The 15,903-nt window shown below is 42.9% G+C and overlaps 1 protein-coding gene across 4 annotated transcripts in view; it reads right to left on the bottom strand.

The window, feature by feature from the left end:
- selenol (selenoprotein L) overlaps nt 1-15,903 on the bottom strand; it is a 50,279-nt gene that overhangs the window by 15,544 nt on the left and 18,832 nt on the right. For all 4 annotated transcript variants that reach the window (XM_059982210.1, XM_059982209.1, XM_059982211.1 and 1 more), the window contains one exon: nt 12,918-13,092. In XM_059982210.1, the coding sequence (XP_059838193.1) occupies nt 12,918-13,092 (175 nt within the window). The remainder of the gene's footprint in view (nt 1-12,917; nt 13,093-15,903) is intronic.

Genomic DNA, 15,903 nt, shown 5'->3' with positions numbered 1-15,903 from the left:
GGATGGTGCAGAAAAATGCTGAACTAGATCAGCCATAATCTTGAATACTGTTGCAGACTTGAGGGGCCAAATGGCCTGACCCTTCTCCTTGGGGCCTTATTTCTTTATAATGAGCATTAGAGATGGATCTTCTGTGATCTCAGGTCCAAGTAGGAGGCCAAAGTGCATTATACCTTATACATTTCAGGCTGAAGATCATTACAAATATCAACTTTATCCTTTGTTTTCAACTGCTCACCTCAGATTCAGATTTATTTATCACGTGCACATCGAAACATACAGTGAACCGTCTCATTTGTGTTAACATCCAACATAACCTAATGATGTGCTGGGGACAGCCCGCAAGTGGCAACACACAGTACTGCACCAATATAGCAGTCCAGCTAAACAAAACAAAACAAACAACCAACAGTAAAACTAGCCCCTTTTTCACCCTCCCACCCATCCCCTCAGACAGCTTCCAACCCCAGGACAGGCTGCCTCCGGGCCTTGGCCCCAGGCTCTCAGACATGGAGCCTCCAACCTTGGACTTCACCCCAGGTCTCACCAATCACTGGTTTGACCTCTCGGCTCCGACTTCCAGACTCACACAAACTTCTGACCCCAGTGACCCAGGCTCTCGTGACTCCTACAGGCCTCTACCTTCCATGCTCAACCTTAAGGCTTCTACCTCCAGACTCTCTGTGTTCTGGACTTGCAACAACGCTTAAGATAGAGATATTTATGGAACGAAGCCTCTGACATTGGTTGTTTAATTGAACACCACTATTCATAACCATGCTGGCAGCACCCTAGGACTTAAATCTGATCCATTGTTTGTGAAATAACTTGGCAATGTCCAAAGTATGATATGCCTCTTACTTAGTATGAATGTAGTCAACAAGTCAGCACATCTTAAGAATATAAGAGTTAGAATGAACAGGTTATCTTGCCCCTTAAGGAGGCCCTCCTTTGATCATCATCATATTCAATCTACTTTAGCATTCACATTTCCTTTCATTCTCTTAATATCCAGAAATCCATCAATCTCTATTTTGAACAAGTGCTACTGAATCACCAAATCTCTTGGCAGAGCAAATTCCAAAGTTTCACCAGCTCCTGAGTGGGGAGAAGAAAGTCTTCTTTCAAACCTAAATGACCTAACTCTTACTGCGAACTCTGGTTCTAGACTCTCAAATAGGGAACAGAAACCAATTCCATTCCACTTCCTTTAACCATCCTATTTTGCTTTGTAAAAATATCCTGCCAAAATTGAAAAAAATCACACTCTCCCATATTATGCTCTTTTTAACAGATCTTTGCCCACTCACTTAACCTATCTACATCCCTTTGTAGTCTTAAATCCTCCTTAAATCTTACTTTTCTTCCCATCTTTGTGTTGCCTGCAAATTTAACAAACACACATTTGGTGCCTTTATCTGGGTAATTTCAGATTCAGATTCAGTTTATTGTCATTTAGAAACCACAAATGCAATGCAGATAAAAAATGAGACAACATTCCTCCAGAATGATATCACAAAAGCATATGACAAAACAGACTACACCAGAAAATCCACATAACGTTTGGCAATCCCCAATCCAGAGTCTGGAGAGGCTGCTGCGTATTAATATCGCGCTACAGTCTTCGCACGTTCCCCAGAAAGGAGCTCCAAATTCACCAGACAAACAAGACCAAAAACTAAAGCTACAAGACCTGCACAAAACCACATAGTTACAACAGTGCAAACAATAGCATAATTGATAAAAAAAACAGACTATGGGCACAGTAAAAAGTCGGAAGATGTTAAAGGACTATAAGCTCAAAAGAAATCACCACACAGTTTCCACAAGTCCCCAGGGTCCCGACAGACTCGCCATCCCACGCCGGCGGCAGAAGGGAATACCCCCGCTATGAACTTCCACGGCGCCGCCCGATTCAGCCTCGCAGACGCAGCACACACTGAAAGTGACCTGACTGCAGCGGACTCCGAGTCCGTCGAACCTCCGACCATCCACTCCGGCACAGCTTCTCCGAGCACCATTTACAATTTACAATTTGTGTAAATTGTAAAAAGTTAAGTTCTCAGCACCAATTCCTGTTGTACACCACTCAATGCATCCTGTCAACCAGTGAAAGACCCGTTTCTGCTCACCTTCTGTTGTTGTTGTTAGCCTGTCAATCTTCCATCCCTGACAACAGGTTATGTCCAACCCAGTCAACTTTGATCTTGCACAGTAACCTTTGAAGTGGCCCCGAAATCAATGGAGGCTGGAGGCCCAGGGACAGCCTGTCTGGTTGTGTGAGTAGGGAAGAGGAAAGGAGCTTGTTCCAGAATGGTCAAGTTCAAGTTTATTGTCATTCAACTGTACACATATAAACCACCAAACAACACTCCTCCAGCCCAAGGTGCAGGGCACAGTACACCTAACTCACACACAACACATAAGAACATAAGAAATAGGAGCAGGAGTAGGCCATCCGGCCCATCGAGCCTGCTCCGCCATTCAATAAGATCATTGTTGATCTGTCCATAAACTCAGCTCCATCTACCTGCCTTTTCCCCATAATTCTACTATGTAAAAATCTATCTAACTGTATCTTAAATATATTTAGTGAAAAAGCCTCAACTGCTTCCCTGGGCAGAGAATTCCACAGATTCACCACTCTCTGGGAAAAACAGTTTCTCCTCATCTCCGTCCTAAATCTTCTGCCCTGAATCTTGAGGCAATGTTCCTTAATTCTAGTCTCACCTACCAATGGAGACAACTTACCTACTTCTATCTTACCTATCCCTTTCAAAATTTTGTATGTTTCTATCAGATCCCCTCTCATTCTTCTGAAATCCAGAAAGTATGGTCCCACATGACTCAATCTCTCCTCATAAGTTAACCTTTCATCTCTGGAATCAACTTGGTGAACCTCCTCTGCACCTCCTCCAAAGCCAGTGTATCCTTCAAGTATGGAGACCAGAACTGCACACAGTACTCCAGGTGCGGCCTCACCTGTATAGTTGCAGCATGACCTCCCTGTTCTTGAATTCAATCTCTCTAGCAATGAAGGCCAACTTTCCATTTGCCTTCTTAATAACCTGTTGTACATGCAAGCCAACTTTTTGTAATTCATGAACAAGCACTCCCAAGTCCCTCTGCACAACAGCATGCTGCAACACATACTGTAAAGTAATATTACCACAAATAAAAAGGCACATTTACAACACAAGTTAAAAAGTGAACAGTATAACACTATTGGCGCTTCATACTTGATGAGCACTGGGTAGTGGCTGGTTGTTTCATCTCCTCTTTATTAAACTACATTGACTTTGCCTGAGGATATTTTTATAACCTATTTCTAATATTTCGCAATGATAAATTGTAATTAAAACATTTCAAAGCTCCCCTCTGTGAAAATACCTAAGTTCTTTTATCTTTCCTATTCCACAGCTCTATATAAGTGACAAGTAGAATTAGCCTTTGAATTCCCTTGAATATTCTTCCTCCCGCATTCTGCACTTTAGATAAAGCAGCACTGAAGTCAAGACATAGATAGAGTAATTCAGTTGTACAGCACAGAAACCATCCATTCACCCCACACAAGGACACCATCATGTCTATCTTTACTAATCCCACTTGCCCGCATTGCTTCCATGTCCTTCCATGCACTGCTTTTTCAAGTTCAAGTTTATTGTCATTCAACCATGCACATGTATAAAACTAATTGAAACATCGTTCCTCTGGGTCCAAGGTGCAAAGCGCAGTGCACATGGTTACAATAAAGCACAATACAGTCACAAGATAATATTAGCACAAGTCCCTGAGCGGTATGGCCCGATAATGCATGGGATGTTGTCCTGGAGCCATGAATAATCACACAGCAGTTCCTCATCTCACACTGGGTCAGTTGCAGACAAAGGTAATCCGGTTTCTTTTCCAGGGAGCGAACACGGAAGAGCAGCATTGACAGTATAGCTGATCTGCAGTGGTTTTAACTTAATGCAGATTCCAGTACAGTCTCTCATGCCACTTCTGGCACTTTCTCTCCTGGGTGGCTGTAACAGGCCTGATCTTTGCAATAACCCAAGGCTACGCAGCTTCTTAAATGTTATTGTTCTCGCCTCTACCGCCTCCTCTGACAGTTCATTCCAGATGGGAAATGTGAAAAGTGTATCCTTCAAATGCATAAATCTCCTTGATCTCACTTAAACCTAGGCCCTCGCATGGGAACCAAACTCTGGCTATCGATGCATCTCACAATTTGTAAGCATTTATCATGTCAACCCTCAACCTCTTTTGCTTCAGGGAAAACAACCCCAGCCTATCCAATTTCTCATATCACTCCAATCCAGGCACAACCTGGTGAATCCGTTTTGCACCCTCTCTAGCTGAATCATATCATTGCTATACTGTGACAACACCTTACCATGGAGGATAAAGCATATCCTCCAGTTGCAGTGCAAACTTGTCAGCATTTAATAAGTAAAAGTTATTACTAAAATAAATATGTTACCACATACTACCTTCAGATAAATTTTCTTGCAAGATTTTCAGGAAAATAAAGAAATACAGTAGAATTTATGAAAAAATGCTCTACGTAAGCAAAGACTGACTAGCAACCAAGGTGCAAAAGAAGAGAACATGTGCAAACAAAAAAATAATACCAAAAACATTAATCATAAAGAGTCCTTGAAAGTGAGTCTGTAGATTGTGGAATCAGTTCAGAGTTGAGGTGAGTGAGGTTATCCACACTGGTTCAGGAGCCTGGGTAATAACTGTTCCTGAACTTGGTGGAGTCCTCAGGCTTCTGCACTTCCTGCCCAATACCAGTAGCAAAAGCATGGCCTGGATGGTAGGATCCTTGATGATGGATACTGCTTTCTTGCGGCAGTGCTCCTTGTAAGTGTACTCCATGGTGGAGAGGGCTTTGTCTGTGATGGACTGGGCTGTATCCACCACTCTCTGTAAACTTCTCCATTCCTGCCATTGGGATGTTGTGTTAAATACACAAAAGCACAGAAATGTAAACTCCTGATAGCTGAGTGAGCGATCCATTTCCATTCAGTACTGAGTCACTGCAAAACCAATATCACACAACATCAAATGCACACAAAAGGCTGGTGGGTCTCGGGCTGAGACCCTTCATCAGGACTGGAGAGGAAGGGGAAGAATGAGGAGTACAAGCTGGAATGTGACAGCCAAGCCAAGCGGGTGGGGAAGGGGGATGAAGTAAGAAGTTGGGAGGTGTTTGGTGGAAAAGATAAAGAGCTGGAGAAGAAGGACTTTGATAGGAGAGAAAGGGAAGCAGGAGGGGCATCGGGGAAAGGGCTGATAGGCAGTTGAGAAGAGGAGAGTGGGCCAGAGTGGGGAATTGAAGAAGAAAAGGTAGGGGGAAAATTACCGGAATTTGAAGAAATCAATCTTCATTACTTCCAACAAAGCAAAACCTAGCATCATAAATATATTTATCCTCTGTCTACATTATCATGTATTGCATTGAACTGCTGCTGTTAAGTTAACAAATTTCACAACACATGCCTGATTCTGATACTAATTGTCACTGATGCTTCACTCCCAGATGAGCTTTTAAACTACATCTATGTGAATCCCTGCAGCATCCAGTGACTGTGATCTCTGTCTCGGAGGCCAACATCAGAACATCTTTCAAGAGGGTGAACCTGTGCCAACCAACTGGTGGGAGTGTTCAAGAACATCGTCAATCTTTCACTGCTGCAGTCTTAGGTTCCCACCTGCCTCAAAAGGATGACAATCAATTCAGTGCACAAGAGCAGGGTAAGCTGTCTCCATGACTACTGCCCAGTGCCACTCACATCTGCTGTGATGAGGTGCTTTCAGAGATTGGTCACAGTCAACAGCTGCCTAAGCAAGGCCCTGGACCCACTGCAATTTGCCTATCACCACAATAGGTCGACAGCGGATACAATCTCATTGGCTCTCCACTTATGTCAGGCTACTGTTTATTGACTACAGCTCAGTATTAATACAATCACACCCTCATTTCTAATCAAAAACCTCCAAAACCTGGGCGTCTGTACCTCCCTCTGCAACTGCATCCTTGACTTCCTCACTTGAAGACTACAGTTTGTGCATTTCAGAAATCATATCTCCTCCTCACTGACGATCAGCACTGGCAACACTTCAAGGATGTGTACCTAACCCACTGCTCTACTCTCCCTATGCTCACAACTATGTGGCTGGACACAGTTCAAACACCATCTACAAATTTGCTGATGACACAACTATTGCTGGCAGAGTTTCAGACGGTGACAAGAAGGCATACAGGAACAAGACATCAGCTGGTTAAGAGGTGCTGCAGCAACAACCTTGCACTCAGAGCCAGCGAAACCAAGGAGTTGATTGTGGACTTCAGGAAGGGTAAGTCGAGGGAACACAAACCAGTCCTCTTCGAGGGATAGGAAGTGAAAAGGGCAAACAGTGTCAAATTCATGGGTGTCAACGTCTCTGAGGATCTGAATGGACAATGAATTCATAAACACTCCCTCAGTACTTTTCCCCTCTCTTTTTGCATTACTTAATTTATTTTTTAATATATACTTCTTTAAGTAATTTACAGTTTTTATTACTATGTATTGCAATGTGCTGCTGTTGCAAAACAACAAATTTCATGACATATGCCAGTGTTATTAAACCTGATTCTGATGCTGTCAGGTTGAGGTTACCCAGACAGGATATGTGGTGTTGCACCTCCACCCTATGTGGCAGTAGAGGTAGGAATGGAATTTAAATGGTCAGCCACTGGGAAGTCCTCCTTTTTGTGATAGAGCGAAGGTGGTCGACAGATTTGTTGTTTCTCAAAGTGCTTGGTGCCAGTGCCGATGCTTGCTTTGTTTTTGCCGGTGTGGGTTGGGGGAATTGTTGCTCGCCGCCGCTTATGCACGGGAGGGAGGGGAACTTTGGGGTTCTTACGTTTAACTGTCGATCATTCTTTCAGGCACTTCTCTGTATTTGTGGATGTTTGTGAAGAAAAAGCATTTCAGGATGTATATTGTATACATTTCTCTGACATTAAATTGGACCTTTGAATCTTAGGCCCTTTCATTGCATTCCCCCTTTATTTTCTGAAATATATTTTATTTGCACCTTGTTTTCTGCCAAATTACAGTACTTTTTACTTAACCTGTTAAAGATAGTATTTTAGTCAGTTGTGCTTGTACTTTCTATCTATGACCTTTACCTGTAATATTCTTTGTCTTACTTTGCTCCTAAAGCTGAAGCAGTTTGCATAGCGGTTATTGATTCTCCAGATGCCTTACTCTCCAGAACAAGGTCATACAGTGTTTCCTTCCCCAACCAGTTTGATTTAGAAAATTATCCAGTATCACACCAGATAATCAGTCTCCTGCAGCAATAACTCAAGCACCTCTGGTTTGTTAGCCAATTCCAATCTTAACATTTTAAACTGAGCAACACACACAAAATGCTGGGACTCAACAGGTCAGGCAGCATCTATGGAGAAGAATAAACAGTCGACGTTTCAGACTGAGCCCCTTCATCGGGACTCAAGCTACTGATCTGAGAATCTGAGTTGTTGATACAGGAGACCAGTTATCTGGTGTGATCATCAGACAGGAGCTACAGATATCTTAGAGTAGACAGCCAGTATCTTCGTCCAGAGCTGAAATGTCTATACCAGAGGGCGTGCATTTGAGGTAAGAGGGAAGTAAGTTAAAAGGAGATGTGTGGAGCAAATTTTTTTTCCCTTGGTACTTGTGGGTGCCTGAGGAAGTGGTAGAGGTGAGTACGATAGGAGCAATCAAGAATGCACTGCCTGTGCTGGTGGTAGAGGTAGATGCATCAGGGACTTGCAGGAGATGTTTAGGTAGGCACATGAAGGTGAGGGAAATGGAGGAATGTGGACATACTGTAGGCAGAGGGATTAGTTTAGTTAGCCATTTAATTACTAATTTAATTGGTTTAACACAAGATTGTGGGTTGAAGGGCCTGTTCACACGCTGTGTTGTGTTGCACTGTTGTCTCTGAGGGGTACTGTTCTATGTTCTGAAAGGATAATACATTCATATCCATCATGTTCAGCACTTATCCCACACTTTCTCACCATCCCTATAAATCTCAAGATGAGGTAAAATCTGAGGACACCCTCAGAAGCTAGCACCCAAGTGTGATCCACGTTGAACTCTTTAGGATGGAGTTTCAGAACACAGAACACTATGTTGTGCCAACCCTTTAACCTACCCCACATATTGCTTCAGTTTTCTATCACCCATGTGCTGATCTTAGAATCTCTTAAATGTCCCTACTGGATCTGCCTTGACCACCACCACATTCCACACACCCACCATTCTCACCTACCTTTGACATACCCCACCACACTTAAAATTGAGGTTCAAAGTTCAAAGTAAAATTTATTATCAGAATACATACTTGCCACTACAGACAACCCTGAGATTCTTTTTCTGTGGGCATACTTAGCAAATCTATAACTGTAAACAGGATCAGTGAACAACAAACTGTGTAAATGCAAATATCAATAACTAGCAATAAATAACCAGCATGAAATAACAAGATAGATGTAAGAGTCCTTAATGAGTATACTTCCCTTTTGTTCAAGAGCCTGATGGTTGAGGGGTAGTAACCATTCTTGAAGCTGGTGGTGCGAGTCCTGATATGTGAGTGGTGATTTGCCCTCTCACATTAGCCATTTCCACCTTCGGAAGAAGTCACTGTTTGTCCACTCTTTCTATGCCTTATAACATCTTGTACACCTTTATCAAGTCACCTCTTATCCTCCCTCACTCCAAGAGAAAAGCTCCATCTCTCTCAACCTATCTTCATAAGACATGCTCTCTAGTCCAGGCAACACCCCAGCAAGTCTCCTCTGCACCCTCTCCAAAGCTTCCACATCCTTCCTATAATGAGGCAACCAGAACCGAACACAACATTCAACTTGCTTGACAACTTTGAAAGATCTATGGACACGAGCCCCAAGATCCCTCTGACACTCCGCACTGTTTAGAATCTTGCCCTTTACCCTGTATTCTGCCCTCAGATTCGATCTTCTGAAGTGAATCACTTCACACTTTTTCGGACTGGACACCATTTGCCAATTCTCAGCCCAGATCTGCACCTTGCCAATGTCCTGTTGAAACCTATGATGTGGATGAAATTCCAGAAGTTATGACCAATTGCTGTGTAAATTTGTTGGTAAAACATTACAATCATAGATGAATACTTATCCAAAAGTAGACTGAAAATTAAAACATGCCTTGTATTGAGAGAGCAGAAGTTCCTGGAAATTTGATCAGGACTCTATTTCTCAATCAATATGCCAAAGGTCCAAAAGGTTTATTAAAACAAGTTGGTTTGATTGTGGTTAATGAACTACATGTTGGATGTGACCCAGTAGCAGCAATAACCAGGTTTCAATCATGAAAAGATAAGGATGTAAGGTTCAACTGAAGATAAAGATTAAAGATTAGTTTTATTTGTAACATGTATATCAAAACAGAGTGAAATCAAATCACGATATTTGATCTGGGAGCAGCTCACGAGTGTCAAGAGGCTTCCAGTACCAACAGGGCATGCCCACACATACTAACCATAACTATAAACAGGCTTCCAGTACCAACAGGGCATGCCCACACATACTAACCATAACTATAAACAGGCTTCCAGTACCAACAGGGCATGCCCACACATACTAACCATAACTATAAACAGGCTTCCAGTACCAACAGGGCATGTCCACAACATAGTAACCATAACTATAAACAGGCTTCCAGTACCAACAGGGCATGCCCACACATACTAACCATAACTATAAACAGGCTTCCAGTACCAACAGGGCATGCCCACACATACTAACCATAACTATAAACAGGCTTCCAGTACCAACAGGGCATGTCCACAACATAGTAACCATAACTATAAACAGGCTTCCAGTACCAACAGGGCATGCCCACACATACTAACCATAACTATAAACAGGCTTCCAGTACCAACAGGGCATGCCCACACATACTAACCATAACTATAAACAGGCTTCCAGTACCAACAGGGCATGCCCACACATACTAACCATGACTATAAACAGGCTTCCAGTACCAACAGGGCATGTCCACAACATAGTAACCATAACTATAAACAGGCTTCCAGTACCAACAGGGCATGCCCACACATACTAACCATAACTATAAACAGGCTTCCAGTACCAACAGGGCATGCCCACACATACTAACCATAACTATAAACAGGCTTCCAGTACCAACAGGGCATGCCCACACATACTAACCATAACTATAAACAGGCTTCCAGTACCAACAGGGCATGTCCACAACATACTAACCATAACTATAAACAGGCTTCCAGTACCAACAGGGCATGCCCACACATACTAACCATAACTATAAACAGGCTTCCAGTACCAACAGGGCATGTCCACAACATACTAACCATAACTATAAACTGGCTTCCAGTACCAACAGGGCATGTCCACAACATACTAACCATAACTATAAACTGGCTTCCAGTACCAACAGGGCATGTCCACAACATACTAACCATAACTATAAACAGGCTTCCAGTACCAACAGGGCATGTCCACAACATACTAACCATAACTATAAACAGGCTTCCAGTACCAACAGGGCATGTCCACAACATACTAACCATAACTATAAACAGACTTCCAGTACCAACAGGGCATGTCCACAACATAGTAACCATAACTATAAACAGGCTTCCAGTACCAACAGGGCATGTCCACAACATACTAACCATAACTATAAACAGGCTTCCAGTACCAACAGGGCATGTCCACAACATAGTAACCATAACTATAAACAGGCTTCCAGTACCAACAGGGCATGTCCACAACATAGTAACCATAACTATAAACAGGCTTCCAGTACCAACAGGGCATGTCCACAACATAGTAACCATAACTATAAACAGGCTTCCAGTACCAACAGGGCATGTCCACAACATACTAACCATAACTATAAACAGACTTCCAGTACCAACAGGGCATGTCCACAACATAGTAACCATAACTATAAACAGGCTTCCAGTACCAACAGGGCATGTCCATACATACTAACCATAACTATAAACAGGCTTCCAGTACCAACAGGGCATGCCCACACATACTAACCCTAAACAAACAGGCTTCCAGTACCAACAGGGCATGTCCACACATACTAATCATAACTATAAACAGACTTCCAGTACCAACAGGGCATGCCCACACATACTAACCATAACTATAAACAGGCTTCCAGTACCAACAGGGCATGTCCACAACATAGTAACCATAACAATAAACAGACTTCCAGTACCAACAGGGCATGTCCACACATACTAACCATAACTATAAACAGGCTTCCAGTACCAACAGGGCATGTCCACAACATAGTAACCATAACTATAAACAGACTTCCAGTACCAACAGGGCATGTCCACAACATACTAACCATAACTATAAACAGACTTCCAGTACCAACAGGGCATGTCCACACATACTAACCACACTTCTTCAGAATGTGGGAGGAAACCAGAGCATCCAGTGGAAACCCTCACAGTCACAAGGAGAACATACAAACTTCTTACAGACAGACAGTGATGGGGATCGAATTCTGATCGATGATTGCTGTAAAGAGACTGCGTTAACTGTCAGGCTATCGTGCCACAGTACTAGAAAAATTAATAAATTATATTAGGTGTAAAAGCGCAGATTACATGGAAGGGGAACAATCACTGATCAGCAAAGTTAAACATTTAAACAGGGACTGAAAATTTCAGAGTAAGTTTGAAAGTTGAGCGCTAAGGGCCTAATGAACATAAAGGTTACAGAGTTGAGAAAAGATATTGTGCGTCAATGGTGTAAGACTGAAGGAACAGGACACTGATTGGCTCCTCTCCTCTTTCACCATTGACTGTAATTATGTCTATTTTGTAACTTGGCACCCAAACCCTTTTCCCTATAGCTCTTTATCTTTAGTAAACAGAAATCATCTGGAATCAAGTTTAAGGTTAACATGGCAGTAGTTCCTGTTGGTGGAAGGAGGGGTTCCACATTTACAGAACACTACAGCACAGGAACAGGCTCTTCAGCCCATCGAGTCTGTGCTGGCCTGGTTTTCTGCCGAGTCCCATCTACCTGCACCTGGACTACAGCTCTCCAATCTTTCATCTGTCTACCTATCCAAACTTCTCTTAAACTTTGCAGTTAATAACATGAAAAAGAGTAACAGAAGTTTGAAAAGAAATAAAATCTGGGAAATGCCCTAGAACTAAAAGTCTACATCCCACCATTTTAAAAGAAGTGCCTGTAGACATAATTAAATCATTAATTTACAGTTGTTCAGAATTTGATAATGTTCTATATTGTTTGTGTTTTGGAAGGTGTTCAAGAATGAATAGCAAAGATCCCCTGGCCAGGAACACTGCATCTGTATGATGAAGGACATGCCAGTGGGATGCTGCGTAATTCACAAATGATTTGCCACACTCACTATGGTTTTCTGAGAGGAAACTCACAGTCATAAAGTGCTACTACAGTAAAACAGGCCCTTCAGCCGATCTAGTCCACACCAATCTGTTACACTGCCTCTTCCCATCAACCTGCATCAGGCCCACAACCCTCCATGCCCCTCCCATCCATGTACCTATCCAAACTTCTCTTAAATGACTCAATCAAACCTGCATCCACCACTTCAACTGGCAGCTTGTTCCACACTCTCACTACCCTCTGAGTGAAGTTTCCCCACAGGTTTCCTTTAAATATGTCACCTTTCACCCTTAACCTACCGTATGACTTCTAGTTCCAGTCTCTCCCAGTCTCAGTGGAAAACCCTGCTTGCATTTAATCTATCTGTACCCCTCATAGTTCTGTCTACCTCTATGAAATCTCCTCTTATTCCCCCACCCGCCCCCCAGCTGCTGTATACCTGGAGTAGTGCATGGCCTGGTGGCCAGCAATGTGGAAGTAGAAGTCAGTGGTATGCTTCATCTCGTTAGTACACCCACTTTCCTCAATGTAATGTCCGACTGGGTGATAGTAAACATCATCCACCAAGTTGTTTTCGTCGTACTCGCAGCACCGATCGTGATGCGGCCCACTTCCTACGATGGATAAAAGATTAGTGGCTTCTCAGTAAGCAGTCACTTTTCAGACGAGGCAACCTCTATAAGCACGTAAGTAACACATAGGAACAGAATTAAGCCATTTGGCCCATTGAGACTGCTCTGCATTCCAACATGGCCTATACACTTAGCTCTTGATTCGGAAAAAAAAGTGTGGACGTTCACCCTATCAATGTCTCTCATGATTTTATACACCTCTAAAAGATCAGCTCACAGTGTCCTCCACTCCAAGAAGCAATGCCCTAGTTCATAGGTGTCAAACTCAAGACCCGCTGGCCATATCCGGCCCGGCGTACAATTATATCCGGCCCGCGAGATCATTTTAGATAGATCTATTATTTTAATTATTAATGGCCCGGCGATATGAAGCCTATGATTGTAAGCTAATACCAATCATAAAAATAATGCTTGCTCAGCAGTCTTCTTCATAAGGAATGGAATTTGTGAAGTGAAACACTTTATAGTTATAGCAGAGACTGAGACACATGAGAACAGGCTGAAAAAACGGAAGCAATGAAAGCTGCGTTCGCACGCGCCCGACTGATCCGGCCCGCATGAAGCTGCATTTTGCCCAATCCGGCCCGTGACCTAAAATGAGTTTGACACCCCTGCCCTAGTTTGTCTAACCTCTTCCTATAACTCTGTTCCTCAAGTCCTAGTACCATTCTTGCAGTTTTTTCTCTACTCTTTCTAGTTTAACAGCAAAGCAACAAAACTGAACACAGCTAAGTGTAACCTCACCAGCGTCCTGTACAACCACACCATGATCTCTCAGTTTTTATACTCTAAGTCCTGACCATTGAGGGCCAGCATGCCACAAGCCTTATTCACCACCCTGTCTACTAGTGACACCACTTACAGGGTACCATGTACGTGGCTCCACGATGTCTGTGTTCTACAACACACTTTTGGGCCCAGCTCTTCACTGTGAAATTCCTACCTTGATTTGACTTTCCAAAATGCAATGCCTCAACACTAACTGAACCAAACTGCATTTGCCACTTCCTTGGCTGATCAATATCCCCCTGAATTTTTATAACTATCTTTGCTGTCTGCTATACCAACTATTTTAGTATGACATGCAGATTTACTAACCATGCCTTGTACACTCTCATCCAAATGATAGAACAGTACAGCACAGGACTGGTTCTGGGGCCCATGATGTTGCACTGACCCTTTAATCTACTCCGAGATCAATCTAACCCTTCCCTCCCACATAGCCCTCCATTTTGTAGGAAGGTCTAGAGGACGTCAATGTCAAAGCTGGGTTTTTTTTACACACAGAGAGTGGTAGATGTACAGAATGTGTTGACTCTTAAGATAGGCACAAGGATGATAGAAAATGAAGTCAATGTGAGAGGGGTTAGACCTGGGGTCCACAGACGCCTCGGTTAATGGTAGGGGTCCATGGCACAAAAAATGGTTGGGAACCCCCGTGTTAGATTGATCTTGGAGTAGGTTAAAGGGTTGGCACTACATCATGGGCTGGAGGGGCTGTACTGTGTGGTACTGCTGCCATCAGGGAGGTGGTACAGGAGCCATAGGTCCCACACCATCAGTGAACCCTTCGACCATCAGGCTCCTGAACCAGCCTGGATATCTCCACACACCTAAACTCTGAACTGATCCCACAACTTTAAAACTTGTGTTCTCAGTGTCGTTTGTCTTCTTTTGCACATTTGTTTGCTGGCAATCTTTGCGTGTAGTTTTTTATTGGTCCTTTTGTGTTTCTTGTTTTACTGTGAATGAATGTCTGCACAAAAACTAAACTCAATATTGTACATGCTGACATAAACAGTACATTCGTTAATAAATCTATTTAGTTCTGTAATATGTTCTAATTCAGCTGAATTCCTTGTGATCGTCTACATCCAACAGAACAGAGATAAGGAGGAATTTCTTTAGCCAGAATCTGTGACATTCACTGCCATAGACACCGTGAAGGCCAAGCCATTGGGTATATTTAATGCAGAGGTTCTTGATTAGTCAGGGCATCAAAAGTTACAGGGAGGAGGAAAGAGCATGGGTGGGGCTGAGAAGGAAAATAAATTAGCCATGATCAAATGGCAGAGCAGACTCAATGGTTGAATGATCAAATTCTGCTCCTGCAGTTTGTCTTAAGAGTGATAATGGCTCTTCAGCTGAGCAAACTGTAGAGAGGACAATATCTTGTGTCCATTGTTTTTCTTTATTTCAAATGATTCTATTTTTTGTTCATGTTAGCCAAGATTATTTACCATTACTGTCCTAATATATACTATCATCAGCACTGGCCCTTCTCCTTTTCCATTCAGCCTGTACAGAACAAGTTCCTGCAGCCCCCCTTGTCAATATCAATGTAAACTAATCTTTGGTCCTGTGCTGCCAGTTGTTGCCTGCAGCCACTGTGCTCCTGGACCGGTTTCACTCACTCAGCGCTCAGCGGGCTCCAGTAGCAGTGGGAACCCGGCAGCTCACCTTCTCACTGCTGTTTTGTTTATTCCTTCTTGCTATTTGCAACATTTGTCTATTGGCTGTTTGCGTGTGTGTGTGGTTTTGATTGTGTTCCTTTCTTTTTTTGCCTGCAGGGAAACGAAACTCAAGGCTGTATATAGTATACATACTTTGATAATACATTTGAGCTTTGAACTTTACCAGCACTGGCTAGCCATCTTTACACCAAGTACCCCAGCTAGTTCCTTCCCATGCTGGGTTACCCCTCATGGCTATTTGATCAAAACTAGTCTTACTTATGCTATCAGTTCACCTATCGTTACAAATTCTGGTGAGTTCAAATTATTGGGTGACTTT

The sequence above is a fragment of the Hypanus sabinus genome, chromosome 10, assembly GCF_030144855.1.
Source record: "Hypanus sabinus isolate sHypSab1 chromosome 10, sHypSab1.hap1, whole genome shotgun sequence".
Classification (NCBI taxonomy): domain Eukaryota; kingdom Metazoa; phylum Chordata; class Chondrichthyes; order Myliobatiformes; family Dasyatidae; genus Hypanus; species Hypanus sabinus.
The sequence above is the reverse complement of the archived record's forward strand: the minus strand, read 5'-3'. Positions and strand labels throughout refer to the sequence as shown.